A 21,492-nucleotide genomic window follows, 5' to 3' on the forward strand; every position below is an offset into this window, starting at 1 on the left:
AAGATCCGTGAGGGCTTGATCCTACTCGCCCCGCCCCGCCCCGCCCCCTGGGAGACCCGCCCTCTTCCCATTGAGAAACTCCCGCGGCCCAGACGCGGATGAACGGGGGCACGCAGGGCGGAATCCCCCCAGCTGGTGGACGCCGCAGCCCCCTTTCGGTCTGGGAGCTGGAACACCTGGGTCGAAGGAAGGGGTCCCGGCTGGGTTGGACACCTGTACCCTGTCGGGGTTGGTGGGTGGCTGAGGGTGAAGAGGAGGGAGGGGAGGGAGTGGAAGAAACTTGCTCAGCTCGGGTCCTGGAGGGACCTCGCTGAGTGGAAACGGAGCTATAAATGGGAACCCTTGGGGACTTGCTAGTTTCCGCGCCCTGGGGAGGCGGGGCCCAGGGCTCCCCTGGGTCTGAGGGTCAGGAAAAGGGCACCAGGTTTCTCGGGGGGGGGGGCAGCTGGGACCTCTGAGAAAGGGGGTTCAGTTCTCCCCACCTCAAAACCCCTGTTCAGAATATTCCTCTTCCTGCCTTGTTACCGCTGCAAACCACAGCGTCCTAAGATCCAGGAATCCAGGCCCCACAGCCCCTCCGGTCCCAGGACTCCCGCAGGCCGGGACCACCCCCCTCGCCTCACTCAGCAGCGGTTGCTGGGCGACGGCTGGGAGGCGGCGGTGCCCGGGCTGGGGCAGGCCGGGAGGCTGGGAACTGCGCAGCTTGTCCTGACGGCTGCATGCCGCCCAGCTGGGGCGTTCCCACGCTGCGGGCTGGCGGTGCGCTGCGCAGCTGGCGGGACAGGTGGGTGGGACCCCGAGTCGACAGAGGGGGACGGGGCCGGGGGCCTAGGACCGTGGATCTGACTGACATCTTGGAGACTGTAGGGACTGGGGAGCCACACTCAGGTTCTCTGTTGTTTCTGAGCTCAGATTCTTGTGTCCCTAAATAGCGGGGCATGGACGCCCAGGATTCTAAGCCTGGGGATTCAGACCTCTGATGACTGCGACGCCAATGGCCTGAACTCCGAGTTTCTTAAGAGCTGGGGACTCAACTAGGTCCTCTGCCTGCAGCAGGGTGCAGTTGGGAGAGGATGACCGGGGGTCAGAAAATCTGATCTTAAGTCTTAGAGTCAGTGGATTTAACCACCAATCTCTCTCCCACCCCTACACAGGCCCAGGAGGATTTGAAAATCAACAGACAGTGAACATCTGCCCTAAGTCCTATGGGCGGGGAGTGGGAAGGGGGGAGGATTGGAGGCCTGAACTTCCCGGTCCTTGGGGAGAGAGGGCTGCAGTCTTGGAATCCTGAATCTGAGAAGAGTGGGTCCAAGGGGTCCCAGACTTCTAGAACTTCTGGCTTCTGGGTTTGGGGATCTAGTCCCTGGCTTTTGAAATAGGTTGAGCTTGGAGCCAGGACACCTGAGTCAGATAGTAAGGCTATTTTTTCCAGACACCTGATATCGCTTCCCCTTCCTGTCTCTGGGGCCACAGACATGGAAAGATAGAGAGCCTGAGGTCTCAGGAGCATCTAAGAAGGAAAGTATCCAAGGTGGAGGGTGAAAGGTTTGTGCTAATTAAAGATCCCAGCAATGGACAGCTCTGCACGGTGACCCTGAGGGACACCATCTGGTGACGACCTTATGACAGAACCCCCGGCTCTGTATCCAGCCCAGTCCCCAGGAGGCACAGGGCAGTTGGGAGAGGGGATGTGGGAGGCGGGCAAGGAGTCAGTAAGGGGAGGGAAGAAGAAATACCAGAGGGAGCATCAAGGATGGAGCTGTGGGGCTCAGGCTAGCTGCCTCATCTTATTCCTGGAGGAGGACCAGATGGGGGGTCATGGGGGAAGAGAGAGAGAGAAAACGGGCAGCTCCAATTCCTGTAGGAGATAAGCGGGCAGAAGAAGCTTATCCCCTGTGGGTGTGTATGCCCATGATGGGGTGGGGAGGGCAGGCCAGCCAGCATATGGTTATAAAATTCAAAGATGTGACAATCAGAAAGACTCAGAGATGGAGAAACAAATAAAAGGAAGAGGCATAGTCAAAGGCTGACTGAGAACAAATATTTATTGAGACAGAGTATGGAGTGGGAGAGACAGAGATGAGAACAGAGACAGAAAGAGAAAAACAGAGACACACAGGGGCCTAGACAGTGACAGAGTTAAAGGTGACTGAGATGTAACTGCCGAGTGTGGCGTGGCGGGAGACACTGAGACAGAGTAGGAAAGTCTCAAAGCGATGATGAGAGATAGGAAGATAAATTGAGGTGGGTTGAGGGAGAGAGGAAGAGACAGAGATACTCAGAAGAAGAGACTGGGAGAGACAGAGGGAAGCTACGTGAACAAGAACTCACGGCTCTTGCCAAAGGGTTCCCACCTGGGCTCAGCGCTGATGGCCTTAACCCTGCCTTTCACTCCCACCCCCTCTGACTGTGCTGCACACTTACTCTTTAGACACTTACCCGCTCATACACTCTGTACACGCTTCCACAGATCACAATTCACTCTCACCTTCCCCAGGCTCACATGCACGCTTATGCACTCATGTGCCCTTTACATACACACGTGCACACGGATACCTGCACTCTCCCAATCTCTCACACACACTTCTGCCCAGTCTCTGGCAGAGATCCCTGACATCAGAGAGTGAGGTGTCCACTCAGGGAAGGAAGGGACTTGAAGGTCACGTACCAGGGCAGGAAGAGTGGGGCAGTCCTACCCCCATGCCAGGCCAAGCTCTCTGCTCCCCATGCTGAGCTGGGACCACTTGGGTCTGACCAGCTCCCCCTCACCCCTGGCCCAAGCCAGGCCCTGGAGGTCATGGGGGCAGGGGAGGCACCCAAGAATGTGCCTGGCATGTGCTGACAGGGGATTTCTAGCTCCAGCTGTGCTGGGAGGAGCCTGTTGGGTAGAGGCCTGAAGCTGGAGACTTGGGAGTGTGCCTGGGGGAGGTAGCAGTGTGAGCATGAGATTCCACTGGGTCTGACAACAACTCTGCCGCTGACCGCATCATTGCTCTCTGGGGCTCATGGAACCTGCTGGACTCTGAACATTTTGTCCTTTCTGAGGGGCTGTGAGTAGTGAGAGGAGACCAGGGGTGGAGGTGGCAGGAGAGAAAAAAGAAAAATAGAGACTGACTAGGAGGGACATAGAGACTCAGAGAGAAAGAGAAAGAGAGCACCTTAGGCAGGGGGAGGAAGAGAGAGAGAATCCAGGAGGGAGCGTGCAGGGGACTTAGGGCAGGGAGAGAGAGAGAGACAGAAGGAGAGGGCGTGGGGCCAGAGAGACTGACTCCTGGGGAGAGAGACAAACAGAGAAAGAGAAGGAGAAAATAGAAAAAGAGAGACAAAGAGATGAGACCTAGAGAGAGGGACCCAGAGAGAGGCAGAGGCAGAAACAGGAGGCAGGAGGTGGGCCCTGAGGGAGCCACAGGCAGAGGACCTGGGATGGCCCCGAGGATCCCCATAATGGCTCCCCTTCTCCTCATGGAGCTGCTGATGACAGGTGAGTGGGTTCATGGCCCGTGACCTGAGCCAAATGGCCCAAATTCCCACCCACATTCTCCAGACAGACCCTCTGCCCTCTCCTCCTGACACCTTTGCGTCCCCAGGCCTGGCCCAGGTGCCGATCCCAGCCTCGGCCCCCCGAGGCTTCTGGGCTCTGCCTGAAAACTTGACAGTGGTGGAGGGGGCTGCGGCTGAGCTGCGGTGTGGGGTCAGCTCCCCTGGCAGCGCGGTGCAATGGGCCAAAGATGGGCTGCTGCTCGGCCCTGATCCTAGGATCCCTGGCTTCCCGCGGTACCACCTGGAAGGGGACCCCACTAGAGGTAAGGGACCAGAGCCTGAGATCTGGAGCCACCAGCAGAGACTGACTGTGGCCTTGACCTTGGGTCCTACCTGCAGGTGAATTCCACCTGCGTATTGAAGAGTGTGACCTCAGCGACGACGCAGAGTATGAGTGCCAGGTCGGCCGCTCAGAGACAGGCCCTGAGCTTGTGTCGCCCAGAGTGATCCTCTCCGTCCTGGGTATGGGTGAGACAGCCCCAGGACCCATGAGTCTAGACTTCCACCTTCATTTGCTCCAGGGCCCAGGAGCCTGAGCCCTCAGCCCCTCCTTCCTCAGACCCAGGGTGCAGAACTCATTTCAGGAGCCATGAGACTCCAAGCCCAAATCCTCATATCCTCCTCGCTGGTTCCTGCTTACCCCAGATCCTTTCTCACCAGTGCCCCCCAAGGTGCTTCAGCTGACCCCTGAGGCAGGGAGCACGGTCACGTGGGTAGCTGGGCAGGAGTACACTGTCAGCTGTGTGTCTGGGGATGCAAAGCCAGCACCTGACATCGCCTTCCTCCAGAGTGAGTGTGGGTGAACTGATGGGGATGGAGTGTGTCTCTGCCCCAGTCCCTCCTATGGGCCCCAGAAAAAATGGCATTCCTGAGATAGGGATGCAGGAGCAGACTTGGGGGAGATGCTGAGGCCAGTGTGGGACCTGGTGGATGGGAGGGGACATCCAGGGAAAATCACCAAGGAGTTCCTGAAACTGCTGGACTGGGACTCAGGGAAGAGGCTGAGGCTCTTAGATGGAGATGCGAATGTCCTTTTTGGTGCAGAAACAAGAAGCCAAGGTGATGGGGGTGGGCGATCCAACCTGGCAAGGAGGGGGTGGGAGGGGAGGGGAGAGGCTAGGACCCAGCCCTGGGGACTCCAAGATTAAGGGAGGCCTGAATGTGTGGAGGGAACGGAGCTACTGCTTTTCCTCTGGGACCAGGAGGGAGGTGGCCCCCTGAGGACTTCCAGGCCACACTCCCCAGGATCTACCTGGAGGGAATCTTGGCACCCCCCCCCCCAGCCCTCTTGTTTCCCCAAGGTGGAAAAACCATTTCTGACATCTCTGCTAATGTGAATGAGGGGTCCCGGGAGAAACTCTTCACCACAGAGGCTACAGCCAGGTATGGAATTCGGGATGCCCTCCCCTCAGCCTGACTCCCAAATTTTTCCATGAAAACCCCATATTCCAGGGATGCAAGCATGGCATCTTGGGTCAGGTATGAACACCTGGGACCCAATTCTTCACCTCGATGCTCTAAAGCTTCTTCCTGGGAACAACAGTTCCAGAGTACCAAGTAGAAATATTTTGGCCAGGGATGGGCCTGTGGGACCTCAGTTCTCACAGCTGACCCCCCAGATCTCTTCCATGGAATGCTAGAATCTAAAGGAAATCAGCAGAGAGACTTAGACCAGATGTGGGGACCTGGGATCCCCACCTCTTCATCCTGACTCCCCAAATTTCATAGGACGACTCTGACTTCAGAACCCCAACTTCCCACCCCAGGGTTACACCTCAGAGCTCAGATAATGGGCAGTTACTGGTCTGTGAGGCGTCCAGCCCAGCTTTGGAAACCCCTATCAAGGTTTCAGTCACCATGAATATTCTGTGTAAGTGGGGAACTGAGTCAGCTGTTGGCACTGGGGATGGGGAGCAGGAATTGGGGGTCCTGGGGAGCCTGGGGATTATGGAAGTCTCAGGATCTCAAGGGGGAAACATGAGGGTTCAGAGGCAGGTTGTGGGGTCTGGAAAGAATGGATGGGTTCCCCAGGCCCCCTGAGTGACTGCTGTTCCCCAGTTCCCCCAGGACCCCCCGTGATTGAGTGGCCAGGCCTGGATGAGGGGCACGTGCGGGCAGGGCAGAGCTTGGAGCTGCTGTGCACAGCCCGAGGGGGGAATCCACCAGCCACACTGCAGTGGCTGAAGGTGAGGGCAGAGGCAGGCATGGAGGTGGGGGGAAGGGCGGGGACCGGGAGCTGGCCCTGAGCTGGCCCAGGCCTGTCCTTATCTCCAGAATGGCCAGCCCGTGTCCACAGCATGGGGCACAGAGCATGCTCAGGCGGTGGCCCGCAGCTTGTTAGTCATGATCGTGCGGCCGGAAGACCATGGGGCGAGGCTCAGCTGTGAGGCCCACAACAGCGTATCTACAGGGATCCAGGAACGCGGGGTTACGCTGCAGGTCACCTGTGAGTCCTGGTGCCAGCTGCCCATCTGTTAGTCTGTGCCCCAGAGAACCATCTGTTCTTGCCCCCAAATCATGCCTGTCTGATGCCAAAGACCTCATCATCTGTCCCCAGTCTCCTGTCTGTCTGGGCTGATCTGTGAGCCATCCAGCCCAGCTTAGTGTCTCTCCTCTGTTCATCATCCCTGCAGTCCCTCCCAGTGCCGTTACAATCCTGGGATCTGCATCCCAGTCTGAGAACAAGAATGTGACCCTCTCTTGCATCACCAAGTCCAGCCGCCCACGGGTCCTGCTGCGATGGTGGCTAGGCTGGCGGCAGCTGCTCCCCACAGAGGAGACAGTCATGGATGTGAGGCGGGGGCCAGGCTCCTGGGTCTGAGGGAGGAGGGAGCTAAGGGTACAATTCCTGGATCTGGGATTGGGGGGCTGGCAGTTTGGATGTCTTGGTTCCTGGGGAGTGTGGACTGGGGCTCAGGCCTCCTGGGTCTGACAGAGGAGACAGTAGAGATGCTTCATGTGTCCTGCTGGTGTCTGGGGTGGACCCAGGTCGCTGGTACCACTGATGGGGATGCCCTAGTCTCCAAGTCTGAAGCTCGCTCTCTGCCAGGGCCTGTATGGCGGCCACATCTCCATGTCAAACCTGACGTTTCTGGCGCGACGGGAGGACAATGGTCTGACTCTCACGTGTGAGGCCTTTAGTGAGGCCTTTACCAAGGAGACCTTCAAGAAGTCTCTCACCCTGAATGTGAAATGTAAGACTCCACCCACGCCTGGGGGTGCCCTATGCTTTGGAGACCCTCATCCTCACCCTCCATCCCAGACAGAAAAGCCACTCTTCCTGGCTTTCCCCACAGATCCCGCCCAGAAGCTGTGGATCGAGGGCCCGCCAGAGGGGCAGCATCTCCGGGCTGGGACCCGGGTGAGGCTAGTGTGTTTGGCCATTGGAGGGAACCCAGACCCTTCCCTCATCTGGTACAAGGTTGGTGCCACACAAGGGTTGTGAGTGGCCAGGAATATGGGGGAACAGTGAAGCCCTTTCTGCCCTCCAGAGTCTTGGGAAATCTTGGAAAACTTGAATTTCTTTAAAAATACTGGAGATTTTGAGTTTTGGCAGGGAATTGGAAAAGACACAAATGCCATGAAAATCAAATGCAATCTTAGGAAAATAGATGAAATTCTAGGGGAAAATGTGAGAATTCTAGAGTAAAAGAAGGAATTCTGGATCAGGATTGGGGATTCTAGAGAAAAGGCAATTAATTTAATTAAAATTAAAGGAAATTCTGGTGAAATCTTGAAATTCAACTGAAATGGCAGAAATTTTAGAGAAAGACCAAGAATTCCAGAAACAAAGACAATGGTGGGCAAAGGCTAGAAATTTGGGGAGAAAGACTAGTAATTCCACAGAACATTTGAAAATCCATTAATATTAAATTGAATTCTTGGGATTTGGGGGTAAGACAATGAAACTCCATTAAAACTGAAAGAAAGTCTGACAGAATTCTGGGAAAATCTTGGGAAACTAGGAATCTAGTGGAAATTCTGGGGGAAAGACTAAGAAGTATAGGAGTGAAGTTGAATTCCATTTAATTGGATGGAATTCTGTGGAAATGCCCAAAATTGGGGTAAAGCAAAAGATTCTACTAAAAGACTAGGATAATAAGAAAATATTGGGGAAAGATTCAGAAATCTGCGGCCAGAGAATGAAATTAAGGGAAAGATCAAAGGAAATATTTGAGGGAAGTGGAGATTCTTAAGAAAAAGAACTAAGGGTAGGAAAAAAAATAATAAAGGAACTCTGGGAAAGGTTTGGGAATTCCAAGGGAGTTTCCTGGCCTAGGGTGTTCCACAGATAAAGCTGGAATGGATTTTGAGGAGTGGGGCTGAGGGTCTGCAGAGGGCACCAAAAATTGCAAGTCTCCAGAGAGCAGAGGAGGCAGGACAGTGGGACGTGGGATTGGAGGCAGGATCAGACAGCAAAATCTCAGGGCTCAAAGGGCTCAGTAGGCGGGAGAGATTCTCAGTGGGGTGTGCTCAGTTCCAGTCCCCCTCCTCTACCCTAGCCCGTGCCAGTGGAAGGGAACGCCATTTCCTCATCACACAAAGGCTTTATCTGGGCTGGCTGCAGCCAACCCAGTGGAGGGTCTCAGCGGGGAATGGCAGTTACCCGCGGTCCCCCAAGTCAGTCTCGACCCTCAGGACTCGCGCACCGTGACCGAACCTCGGTCGCCTCAGGAGCCACGGCGGGTGCAGCTGGGAAGCCTGGAGAAGTCCGGGAGCACCTTCTCCCGAGAGCTGGTGCTGGTCACGGGTCCATCGGACAACCGGGCCAAGTTCACGTGCAAAGCCGGCCAGCTCAGCGCATCCACGCAGCTTGTGGTGCAGTGTGAGGGGCCCACATCCGGGCCGGGAGGGAGGGCTTGGCCTCTGCCGGGAACTGAGCCCGAGCCGGGAAGGGGCGCGGGGAGTGGGCGGGGTGGGCGGAGGGGGAGGATCAGCGGGCAGTGGACGCTCCAGGGCCCGGACACGCGGGGCTGGGCGGGGCCTGGGTCAAGGCGGAGGCGGAGGCGGAGGCGGAGGCGGAGGCAGGCCAGCCTTCCTCCTCACCTCTGAGCCTCGCTTCTCCCACCGGTTCTTGAAGTCCCCCCAACTAATGTGACGATCCTGGCCAACGCGTCCGCTCTGCGCCCCGGAGATGCCTTAAACTTGACGTGCGTCAGCGTTAGCAGCAACCCTCCAGTCAGTTTGTCGTGGGACAAAGAGGGGGAGAGGTGAGACTGCGAGTGGCCCTGTCCCTCGCTGGTTCTGGTCATGCTTCTTTGCAGTCAGAATCCCACCCCCACCCTACCTGCTGTCCTGCCCAGTACCCAATACCTAGTACCCAGACTCTGGCTCTGATCCCACTCACTGCCCTGTCTGGTTCTCAGGCTGGAAAGCGTGGCTGCCTCGGCCCCAGAGTGCTCCATTCAAAGGCTCTGCCGCCGCCAGGACCGTCCTTCTGAGAATGTCACCCCGCGACCACGGCCACCGTGTCACCTGTCGCGCTCACAGTACCAAGCTACAGGAAACCGTGAGCGCCTTCTACCGCCTCAACGTGCTGTGTATGTACCTGGCATTCTTCTTGATTCCATCCTGACCCTATACTTACATGGGTTTTCACCTTGACACTGTCCTTGACTTTCATCCTAAACCTTGAAACTTTCCTGACCTTTATCCTGACACCAGACCCTGAACAACTCCTATCCTGCCCACTCCCCATCTTGCCTTTGTCCTCTATCCTAACCCCGACCATGACCCCCATCCTGAACTCTCTTTCCATCCTTAAATCTGACTCTGGCCTCTACTTTTTTTCTAAACTGGATCCTAACCTCGATCCTGAACCTAATCCTGCATCTCAGCTCTGAAATTTTTACCTTGTCTACAACCTTAAACTCTAGTCGTGACCCGGAACTTAACCTTTATACCTGCATCTGATCTCAAATCCACTCCAGATCCCAACCTTAACAATTTTGAATCCTGGCTGCGCCTCCTCTGCAGACCCTCCAGAGTTCCTGGGGGAGCAGGTGCTTGTGGTGACAGCGGTGGAGAAGGGGGAGGCACTGCTGCCTGTGTCCGTGTCTGCCAACCCTGCCCCAGAAGCCTTCAACTGGACCTTTCGCGGCTACCGCCTCAGCCCAGGTGCAAGGAGGGGGGATGGAGAGGTCTCTAGAATGTTGGGACGGGAGGGTCTGGCAGACCCCTCACCTTGACTTTCCCCAGCTGGTGGCCCCCGGCATCGGATCCTATCTGGTGGAGCTCTGCAGCTATGGAACGTGACCCGCGCTGACGATGGCCTCTATCAGCTGCATTGCCAGAACTCGGAGGGCACCGCTGAAGCTCTCGTGAGGCTGGATGTACACTGTGAGACCCCTCCTAACCCTAGGAAACCGGGGAGCTCTGGGACCCCCTCCCATCACGGAAACCACACCCACCCAGGGAATCTTGACCAATGAGGAGTCTCCTTTTTTGTGGAAGCTTCATCCACCCAGGGATATTCACCAGTGCTGGAAGCCCCCTACTCTCAGAGACCCCCACTGTGATGGAGCCACACCCACTTTGGGAAACCTGCTCCTATGTAGAAACTCTGCCCACCTATTTCCATCAGGAAGCCAAACCCACTATGGAAGCCTCACCTCCACACAATCCTAGAAGTCTACCAAAACCACTCTTCTCACCACAATGGCACAGTAGCTGGTGGGGACAGTCTCATTAACCCTGAGAACTTTACTCCAAAGGCAGACTTTATCACACTTGTAACTTTCCTGGGCACCTCTAACACACCTCTCCCATCTGGGACCCTCTTCCACCATGGCCTGTCTGGGCCCAAATGCCTTCCTCAAGCTCCTGCCTTCCTTAGATGCTCCCACTATTCGAGCTCTCCAAGACCCCACTGAGGTGAATATTGGGGGTTCTGTGGACATAGTCTGCACGGTTGATGCCAATCCCATCCTTCCGGAGATGTTCAACTGGGAGAGGCTGGTAAGAATCCAACCTTTGCCAAATGGAAGTGGGAGCTGGGGGATGTGCTTTCTTGACTGTGAGTTCCTTGGGAAGAGGGGATCACATCTATATGACCCTGTTTAGTTATGTATTTTGGGGGCATGCTCCAAGAACTAACTATTGAATGGCAGATGGGTGGGTGGATGAGTGAACAGATAACCAGGTGAGTGGGTGGGCAGGTGGATGGATATATGGATAGACATTAGTTAGATGGGTGGATGAACAGGATGAGTGAGTGAATAGAACAGATGGACAAATGCACAAGTGAATGAATGGATAAATGGATCAATAGATGGGTTGCTGGGTGACTAAATGAGAGAAATGAGTAGATAAATGAATTCAGTTAGAGAGTAGATAGATGGATAGATACACCATCAGTGGAAAAATGTTTGTGGAATGATAATGAATGAATGGGTGGATGGAGGGATGCATAGGTCAATGGAGGACAGAGAGATGAATAAATAGGTACTAGATGAATTGGTGAACAGATACATTGGTGTGTGCATATGTGAGTGAATAGACTGGGTAGATAGGTAGAGAGGTGGACAGGTGGATGGACAGATAGAAGGAAGACAAATGATTGAATGAATAAATGGATGAATGGGTGGAAGAAGAGGTTGATGGATGGATAGATAAATGGATGAATTGATGAGTGGTGGGTGGTCAAATGGATGGATGAGTGGATAGGTGGTTCCAAGAATGGATGGTTGGAGAAAAGGATGGGTGAGTGGTTGGCTGGATTGGTGGATGAATGGACGGATCTAAGCATGAAAGGTTGGATAAGTGGTTGGATGGATGAATGGGTGGATGACAAGGGGAATTTTTTTCCTTGCTAGGGAGGATGATTATGGCTGGGAGAATGAGGCTACAGATAGGACCCAGTTTGCAGGATAATGGAGCTGGAGACAGACTGGGGGCCCATTTGCTGTGTTTTGGGCCTCCAGGGAGAAGAGGTGGAGGATCAGAGCCTGGATGACATGGAAAAGATGTCAAAGGGATCCACTGGGCGTCTTCGAATTCACCATGCCAAGCTGACCCAGGCTGGTGCTTACCAGTGCATCGTGGACAATGGGGTGGCACCTCCAGCTCGAGGGCTGGTCCGTCTTGTGGTCAGATGTGAGTAACATCCAAAGCCCTGACTTCAAGACCTGCCATTAAATCTACATATCATGTCCTTCCATATACCTGATGTTGACCTACAACCCCTCTAGTTGCCCCCCACGTGGAGCATCCAGCTCCCCTAACAAAGGTGGCTGCAGCTGGAGACAGCACTAGTTCTGCCACCCTCCACTGTCGAGCCCGAGGTGTCCCCAATATCGTCTTCACTTGGAGCAAAAACGGGGTCCCTCTGGATCTCCAAGATCCAAGGTGAGTCCAGGCCCAGCCAGGTAGCACTCCAGCCCTAACATTGATCCCCCAGCCCCCATCACCCTGCCTAAGTCCCTGCCACACCTTCACTCCAGGTACACGGAGCACACATACCACCAGGGTGGTATCCACAGCAGCCTTCTGACCATTGCCAATGTGTCTGCAGCCCAGGATTATGCCCTCTTCACGTGCACAGCCACCAACCCCCTCGGCTCAGACCATACCAACATTCAACTCGTCAGCATCAGTATGGTGGGAGGGGGCTGGGAGGGTGTTGGGAGGGTGCTCCCCTGAGTCTCCCCAAGTCTCTGGTTGGCCCCAGAATGGCAACCTGTGAGGTGTTTATGAATGAAGATGGAGATTTGCCTGCCCTCAAAATTCCAAATGGAGACTGGATTTTTAGGAAAACCCACAACAAAGGAAAAAAAGGAGAACTACTTTTAAATTGGCCCAAGTAACTGAAAAGTAGTTTTTCGGGAGTCGCTGGATCTAGGTTCAGATGTCATCAAGAGCTCTCCATTTCTCAGGTCTGTCTTTCTCTGTGTTGGTTTTATTCTAAGACTTCTCATAGTGCTGCTGTTAGACTTTCCAGGGGAAACAAAAATTTTTCTCTTAGAACTTTTTCTCTTAACAGTGGTATGAAAATACTAGAATTAAGATTTATGGGCTCCACGTGGCTCCCAGCCCATCCCTGAACCAATCAGGTGGTGAGGGGAAGGCAATGCTCTGGTTGGCCAGATCTGGTCACATGTCCATCCTGTAAGGGGTGGGGTCACTTCATCAGAATCACCTGGCCTGAGAATGTGGGTGAGTGGTTTTACAAAGGATATTCAGGGCTCTGTAACCAGAAGAAATGAGAGGGGATGGACATGAGGTAGGCACAAAAATCCACTGCAAGAAATATATATTATACAGTCAATTCTCATTATTTATCAGTCTGCATTTGCAAATTTGCTTACTTGCTAAAAATTTATTTGTAACCCCCAAATCAATAGTCATGCTCTTTTCTTGGTCTTTCAGGGGACTGAACAGAGTGGGTGAAAAATTTAAGTCACCCAATGAGTACATTCTCAGTTGAGGTGGGGCAGGACCACACTCTGCCTTCTGCTCCAGCTCTCAGATTGAAAATAAATGTCCTTTTTGTGGTCTATTTAGTGCCACATTTTTTGCACTTTTGTGCTTTTTGTTAGTGATTTTGCTGTATAAAATGGCCCCCAAGCACAGTGGTAAGGTGCTGTCTAGTGTTCCTAAGCTCAAGAAGGCTGTGATGTGGGGTCTGGAGAAAATACTTGTGTTGGATAAGCTTCATTCAGGCGTGCGTTATAGCACTGTTGGCCTTGAGTTGAATGCTAATGAATCAACAAGATGTACTAAATAAGGTATCTTTAAACAGAAACATGCATGAAACCAGATCCCATATTAACTGGTTGATGTAAATGTTGTGACTAGAGGCTTGCAGAAATCTAAGCCTGCGCTTCCCCTAGAAGGAATGGTTTGGTATTTGCTAACTGTGTTCACAGCAACTTTACAGAGAGTAACCACCACGAATAATGAGAATCAACTGTATGTTTAAAGATGTGCTTAGGAAAAAATCTGTAAAGAATCTTTCCAGAATCCTTCTGTATTCTCTGACTCTATCCCCCATCCTTTATCTCAAAGGCCGCCCTGATCCACCATCAGGATTGAAGGTCATGAGCATGACCCCAAACTCAGTGGGGCTGGAGTGGAAGCCTGGCTTTGATGGGGGCTTGCCACAGAGTTTCCGAATCAGGTGGGTCCTTGTCATGGCAGGAAGGGGTGGCAGCAAATAGGGCTGGGGCACCTCCCTGAATGACTTCCCTCCCTTTTGTGCAGGTATGAGGCCCTGGGGACTCCAGGGTTCCTCTACATGGACGTCCTGCCACCCCAGGCCACCACCTTCACATTGACTGGGCTGCAGCCTTCTACACGATACAGGGTCTGGCTGCTGGCCAGCAATGCCCTGGGGGACAGTGGACTAGCTGACAAGGGTTCCCAGATCTCTATCACCACCCCAGGTGGGAAGGGACATTCTTGGGCAGGTTGCAGAATTCCTCAGAGGACTTATAGGGTGGTATAGTGAAGGAGATACTATTATTTCCTTTTTGTAGATGGAGAAATTGAGGCCCAGAGAGGTTAAGCAATTTGTCAAAGCTCACACAGGTAGAAGGAGCAACAGATGAGATTTAAACTCAGGCAGATGAACTCCAGAGACTAGTTTTTAGCCACTAAACTATACTGTCTGAATGTGATTAATGACACAGGGAAATTAGGAGAGTTTGAATTGAATGAAAATGAAAACTGTAGGGGTGCATCTAAAGTGGTGCTTAGCAAGAAATTTATAGTATTAAGTGCTCATATTAGATTTTTTTTAAAGTCCTCAAATTGACTGTCTAAGTTTCCATCTTAAAAACTAGCAAAAGAAGACCAAATTAAACTCATAGTCGACAGAAGGAAGGAGATAATGAGCAGAAATTGATGAACTAGAAAAAAGAAAAATAAAGAAAAATTAGTGAAACTAAAAGTTGTTTCTTTGGAAAGATCAATAACATTTATAAAGCCAATCAAGGCAAAAAAGAGAGAAGACACAACTTAACCAATATCAGAACTGAAAAGGGGAACATTATTACTAATCCTACAGACATTAAGGGGAAATTAGAAAATATTATGAACAACTTCATGTTGATAAAGTCAGCAACTTTGATGAAACAGCCAAATTCCTTGACTATGACTGAGACCATTTTGACTCAGCTCTGCAGCTTCCTAGTTGTGAGACCTTAGGCAAGTTACTTAAGCCTCAGTATAATCCTGAGACTCAGTCTCTAAAAGCTAAGCTGTAACTCCAATCTCTGTATCTCGGTTTCTGAAAGTAAGGTCTATCTTAGACAGTTGTGAGGATTAAACAAATTAATATATCCAAAGTGCTTAGAACAGGACCCTGTAAGAAATATGTGCTGTGTAAATGCTAACTTAAACAAATGCCTCCTGCTCACCTTCCATTTACTTTGCCCGATGAAATCTCCCTCTTTCTGTCCTTCCCTTCCTGACAGAGCAGCGTTTATCTTCATGGGAATAAGGACAATTTTCCATCCCTACAATATTCCCTCCTTTTTCTTCCCACCCCCATTCCAATTTTCCCTTTAAGCACTAAAGCATAAACTAGTACTACACTCACCTCCCTTTTTCTAGAACTTATACCTCTATTAATGCATCCTGAGAATCCAGCATCTTTTTTGATTAATCCCGCAACTTGACAGTTCAGGTTAAAAGGAGTTTCCACACCATAGAAAACTTATCATCATCATCATCATCATCATCATCATCATCATCATCATCATCATCATTATTATTATTATTATTATTATTATTATTATTATTATTATTATTATTATTAGCATTATTAGCATTAGCATTAGAATGGCTATGAATAGTATTGCCATCATCATCAGCAATTTCCAATTCTCTCTGAAATGTATTTAAGTCATAAATTAGTTCCCATGGGTCTCAAAATGGATTGAAAATCTTCACAGGAGACTGAGAAATATTTAAGGCTTATCCCAGATTGTTGGTGTTAATTTGCAATCTCTATATCCACCTCCCAGGTCTAGATCAACCTTCTGGAGAACCCAACTACCAGCTGCCCACAGAGCAGCCTGCAGGCAAGTCCTCAATCCCTGAACACCCCTGTCTCCCCTGAAAAAATTTTTGGTCTCTAATTCGATTTCCTCTGTCGTGTGGCCATAGCCCCTTAAGACTTAACTCTGCCCTGTAGGCCCTCACCAATATCCTTAGCTCTTCCTTTTGCCTAGATGTGATAAATTTTCTCTCTTCCTAGTTCAGTTTAATTCTTAAAGAATTAGTAGACTCCATGCCCTGTGCAGAGCCTGCATCAGCTGGTTTTTGCTGCATAACAAACCACCCCAAATATGGCCACTTAGAGCAACAAACATTATTTCTTGTGATTCTATGAGTGACTGAACAGTTCTGGTCTGGGCTACAGTCAGCAAGCAGCTCTGCTGGGACTGGTTGGTTTGGATGGCCCCCTCCTCTTAAGTCTAACAATCTGACTCTTGGTTAGGACAATGGGCCACATGTCTCTGCTTCGCTTGTTCACGTGGAGATGGTCACTGGAGTCCCAAGAGCAGCAAGAGGGGCCAAGTTCTAATTTATAGGCACTTTTCAAGCTTCTGATGCTGTCATATTTACTGTTGTCTTATTGGTTGAAGCAAATGACATGGCTCAACTCAGAGTCAGCGTGGAAGGGGAATACTTGAGAGTGTGGAAACAGGGAGAGAATTATGACCATTTTGCAAATAATCCCCTATAGAGCCTGAGAAGGTTGCAAGGTTGCAAATTCAGTTGTTGTTCGCAATAAAAAGAATTGCTTGCCTCATGAAATTGAAAACTCCAAGTGTGGCTGCATTCAGGTGCTCAAAAATTTCACCAAGGATCTGTTTCTCACTCTGTCTCGACTTTGCCTTTATCTCTGATGATTTCCTTCTCAGGTTCTTTCATTAAGAAGGAAAAGAAGTCCTTCCACACCTTCAGCTTTCATTCTACTTCTTAGCAGCTAGCAGAAGAGTATCCTAAATGTTTTGGCAAAAATCCACTGTGAAGATGCGGGTGGGGGTATAGCTCAGTGATAGAGCGTGTGCTTGGCCTGCATGAGGTCCTGGGTTCAATATCCAGTGCCTCTGTTAAGGGAAAAATAAAATATGACCCACTAATGAATAAAAGTGAAATGTTGGTGGGAAGGATACTATAAAAAAAAATCCACTGTGGGTCAGATGCTAGTCTCTGAACTGATCACTGTGGGAAGAGAGATGGGTGCTCTTATCAGCCAGGCTGGGCCATCTGTCTTCCACGGAGTCCTGCAGAGCCATCCAGACTGAGAGCAGGGGAGTGGTTGTTTCCTTAAAGGAAACAGAAGGAAGCAGAAGATGGGGAAGTGGATTCTAAGCAGATATCTGCTTAGAGGGACTTAGTCTTGTCCTCAGGGATATAGCAGAAGATTCTGATATTGTCTGGGAAGGAAGTTTGTGCAAAGATGAAGTCACTTGAGATGGAGTTTGAAGGGAGAATAGAAGTTTGCTTGAGAAGAAAGGACATTTAAAGACAGACACTTGACTATTCAAAGGCTTAGTGGTGAGGGTTTGCCTCAGTGATTCTAGAAACTGCCAGTTGTTAGTTTGTGTGGCTGGAGGGTCCAATATCAGTGACTGTAATTGGACAAGCAACTATAGACAAGCAAGGCTGGAGATCTGGGAAGAGGCCAGATCACAGAAGGTCTTGAATGCCCAGCTAAGGAGCTGAAGTTCCTGCTTGAGTCCATACATGGGCCTTGGCTTGGGCAAAGGTAGGGCCCACTGTTAATGGCTTGGTTTGAGAAAGGAGCCATTTGCTCTGGGGTGGCAAGGATGAGTGGACATGGAAACTCCTCACTTGCTTCCCTGACCTAAGAGGAGGGCTTTGCTTGGTCAGGGACAGGCTTTTATAGAGAACCCTAATTGAGGTCTACCAATTGTTTTGGGCTCACTAAGGGGTAACTTCTGCCCCACAGGACCCTCAGAGCTGCCCCTGCTGCCTGTGCTGTTTGCTGTTGGGGGTCTTCTGCTGCTTTCTAATGCCTCCTGTGTTGGGGGATTCCTATGGCACCGGAGACTGAAGCGTCTTGCTGAGGGTGAGGAGAGCTCCTTCCCCTGCTGGAACGGAGGCCTAAGGGTGATGGGAGCCCTGGGGTTGCTGCATATCGAAGGTCTCCCAGGGCCAGGTGGGCCTGAGGGCGGTGTCTCTGACTCCTATTTTTCCTACTTCCCACAGGCATCTCAGAGAAGACAGAAGCAGGGTAAGTGGGGATATTTGTCTGTAAGGAGGCTCTGGGGAGGAGTTTTGAGACTGACAGCTGTCAGAAGGTCAACACCCAATTGCCCTCCATGCCTCCATCCTTGAAGGTCAGAGGAAGACCGAGTTAGGAATGAATATGAGGAGAGCCAGTGGACTGGAGACCGGAACACTCGAAGCTCCACAGTGAGTGGGGGTGGTCCTGACACCCCACTGATAGGGAACTGACAGTGACTAAAATTCCACCATTACCTTCATGCTAATCATTGCCCTTTCCAGGAATGATGGACACAGAAGGTGGAAAAGATTTTATCTGTTTTTTTTGGGGGGGGGGTGGTTGTTGACAGGTTAGCACAACAGATGTAGAGCCATATTACCACTCCATGAAGGACTTCAGACCCCAGCTGCCCCCCATGCTGGAGGAGGTGTCTTATCCTCGAGGTGAGTCATGAGCACCTTTGAACTCCCCCCTCTCATAAATACCCTGACATCCAGACCTGGTGCCCTGATCATCCCTGCCTTTCACTCCAACTCCAGGTCTCACAGGTCTTGAATGGGAGGATATGGCCTTTCCTGGGCATTTGTATGATGAGGTGGAAAGACGGTATGCCCCATCTGAGGCCTGGGGACCCCTCTACAATGAAGTACAGATGGTAAGGAGATTTGTATCAGCAGAAGTCTTTCCTGGCTAGTGACAGAAGCCCACTTCCTACTGCTTGTATTGGTTAGGGTAAGCTGTCTGCTGTAACAAAGAGGCCTACAATTACCCAGTGGCCTAAACAAGACAATCTATTTCTTTCTCACATAGCCATCAGAAGTGAGTGGCCCTGCTGCATGGGGTTATTTCTAGAACCCAAATTCTTTCCATCAACTCTAGTGAGTTGACCAAGTCCGTATGGATGGGCCAGTTCACTGAGGGTTTCAACGGATGGGAAAGGGAAAAAGAGAGCATGGTAGAGGCACGACCTCAATTTATGGTCCAAGCCCAGAAATGGTACATTCTACTCTCATTCCACTAGTGAGACCTGGCCACACCTAACTGCAAAGGAAGCCGAGAGATGTAGTCTACTTGGCATCTATATGCCTTACTACAATTCTATTACTGTGGAAGAAGGAAGGTTGCATTTCATTGGATAATTAGTCATCCTCACTATATTGGTTAAGCAAAGAGATATAGAGAAATAATTTTTTGGTGCATTCACTTGAAAAGTCAAGGGATAGAATTGTCTTCAGGCCCACCCACCTGGACCTAAAATTTCCTCCCTAAAGATATCCCTAGCAAATCTAGGTTTGTATCCTATTAGATTAAAAACCTTCAAAGAAAAAGAATGTCTCTTTTTTTCCATAGCTCCAAAGCCCCAGTGCTGATACTTACTGGTTTAGCTTGGCTCACATTGCTGAGTCAGGGAATAGAATATGCCAATTTGATAGTTCTGGATCAGCCCCACCCACGGCATCAGGAAGTGGGTCAGCCCCACTCAATCCACTGGACTGAGAGTGGGAGAGGGATGGAGAGCCCAGAGGGAAGTGAAGATGGTGGCTGGGCAGGCAAAAACAATAGGCAAGCACCTTGACCATCCACTAATCCCCACCTACTGCCCCACAGTAAGGGTCGTGGGGCAGAACCCCTGACTTTCTCTGTGGCCTTGGCTAATGGTCTGGCAACTGTGGGCCAAAGAGTTCCCTCTGTAACATTGCTCCAGAGGGAGCACTGTTCTCTCCACCAGGGTGGGGGAAAAAAATCCACGTGTTTAATGCTGTCCATGGTGCTGAAGCACATGTGCCCCTTAAGCACAGATGCAGCCTGCACACTTTTTCTGTAAAGGGCCAGTTAGTAAATATTTTGAGCTTTGCCAGACATACTGTCTATCTCAAAACTACTCAACTCTGCCATGGTAATGTAAAAACAACCGTAGACAATACATACACAAATGAGTGTGGCTAAGTTCCAATGAAACTTTACTTTGGGACACTGAAGTTGGGACTTCATATAATTTTTACATGTCACAGTTTTTAGCCTTCTTTTGATACTTTCCCAGCAATTAAAAAATGTAAAGCTATTCTTAGGTCTCAGGCAGTACAAAAAAACATGTGGCAGGCCATATTTTCCCCACGGGCAAATCTGCTCTAAAGTTTGCTGAGCTAAAACAATCATTTTCTCCCAAACTCAAGGCAAAACACATCCCCAATAAGGACCACCCTACATGGTCTTTTTTCTTCTATTTTAGTGAGGAAATGCTTTGGAAATTCGTAAGACTAATAGAATCATGATTCACATTCAACAATTCATTCCCATAGCTGATACTGTGAGCTTTTAAAACTTTCATATTTCTGACATTTAAATCACTTCTCTGACTGGAAATCATAGGATATCTTGGATATGCTTAAAAAATCCAGTTAGTGGGGGTGGAGGATGAGAAGATAGAAATATAGATAAATCAAGATTGACCAAATGTTGATATTGTTGAAGCTAGGTGATGTGCTCATGGGGAGGTCATTATTATCAATCTCCTTGTTGTATATGTTGGAATTTCCCCCCATAATTAGACGCTAAAATATTTTTTTCTCAGAAATTTGAGTATTGAGAGTGTATCCCTCAGAGCTGCAATGATGAGCCACAAGGCATCTGTCTATGGTTCTAACTCCATCTTTGCTTGTCAGGGCTCCTGCGACGTCCGCTGGCCTGAAGACAAGTATGAGGATCCAAGAGGAATCTACGATCAGGTGGCAGGAGACTTGGACCCTATGGAACCAGATGCTCTACCCTTTGAGCTAAGGGGACACCTGGTTTGAGAGCCTTCTCAACACCCTTTCCCTACATCTGCAAGACATAATTTTCCAGTGTTTCTTTTTATTCCAGTCTTGGCTGAGCTTCTTAAGTGGACTCCACAAGCCACAAAGGGACTGGACTCGTTCAGTGGAGGACACGGAGGGGTGTGTGTAAGTGACAGAAGGTGATTCAAGCTGGTGTCAAAGTATAAACAAGGCTCCTCCTGGGATTGGCTTTAGAAACCAAAAAGTCCAAAGGGACACAGTGAATTGTAAAAGACATTTCAATAATGAAAAGCTATTCTGAGGGTCTTTATGCTCTTTTAAAGTAAAAATTTCAGAAGTGGGGAAAGACATATTAAAAACTCGGTTCATTTTGAGTTCAACAACATCTGAAATAGCTAATAATAAGTGGAATTTATGAACCATTGTTATATCCTACCTGTATTATTATTTTCCACAGTTATCCAAACATAATGTGTAAGCTATGACACATATGTAAACATAGACTATAGAAAATAAAATAAATAGATTTTACTGAAACAAGCTAGAAAAGAATACACAGTGTATAATTTTATTTATAGAAATTCTAGAATAAGCAAAGCTAATCTATGGTGACAGAGCAGATCAGTGGTTGCCTGGGGCCATGAGAAGGAATTGTTGCAAAAAAAGCATGAGAGAACTTTTTGAGGGTGATAGAAATGTTTTATATCATGATTGTAGTGGTGATTACATAGGTGTATAGATGTGTTAGAACTCATTGAACAGTACACTTAAAATGAGTGCATTTTAGGATACATAAGTTATGCTTTAGTAAAGGTAAGTTTAAAAACAGTGTCCAGGGGGGTGGGTATAACTTAGTGATAAAGCATATGCTTAGTACTCACGAGGTCCCGGGTTCAATTCCCAGTACCTCCATTATAAAAAAGAAAATACAAAGTGAAAACAGGGTCTGTAATAAAGCAGCCCAGCAAGAGA

The 21,492-nt window shown here is 50.0% G+C and overlaps 1 protein-coding gene across 1 annotated transcript; it reads left to right on the forward strand.

Moving 5' to 3' along the window:
* Positions 1 to 2,929: 2,929 nt before the first annotated feature.
* Positions 2,930 to 21,069, forward strand: NPHS1 (NPHS1 adhesion molecule, nephrin). The gene is given in 30 exon segments (XM_006184567.3): positions 2,930 to 3,481; positions 3,588 to 3,803; positions 3,880 to 4,002; positions 4,201 to 4,329; positions 4,842 to 4,923; positions 5,307 to 5,410; positions 5,599 to 5,726; positions 5,815 to 5,986; positions 6,174 to 6,331; positions 6,590 to 6,734; positions 6,837 to 6,961; positions 8,179 to 8,365; positions 8,621 to 8,750; positions 8,907 to 8,928; positions 8,930 to 9,080; positions 9,517 to 9,657; positions 9,739 to 9,879; positions 10,376 to 10,497; positions 11,463 to 11,634; positions 11,730 to 11,886; positions 11,982 to 12,133; positions 13,546 to 13,657; positions 13,741 to 13,922; positions 15,507 to 15,563; positions 17,465 to 17,584; positions 17,725 to 17,749; positions 17,856 to 17,931; positions 18,093 to 18,186; positions 18,283 to 18,398; positions 20,407 to 21,069. Coding segments are annotated over 30 exon segments (3,822 nt in total). The 5' UTR covers positions 2,930 to 3,330; the 3' UTR covers positions 20,539 to 21,069.
* Positions 21,070 to 21,492: the final 423 nt, after the last annotated feature.

The sequence above is a fragment of the Camelus ferus genome, chromosome 9, assembly GCF_009834535.1.
Source record: "Camelus ferus isolate YT-003-E chromosome 9, BCGSAC_Cfer_1.0, whole genome shotgun sequence".
NCBI lineage: Eukaryota > Metazoa > Chordata > Mammalia > Artiodactyla > Camelidae > Camelus > Camelus ferus.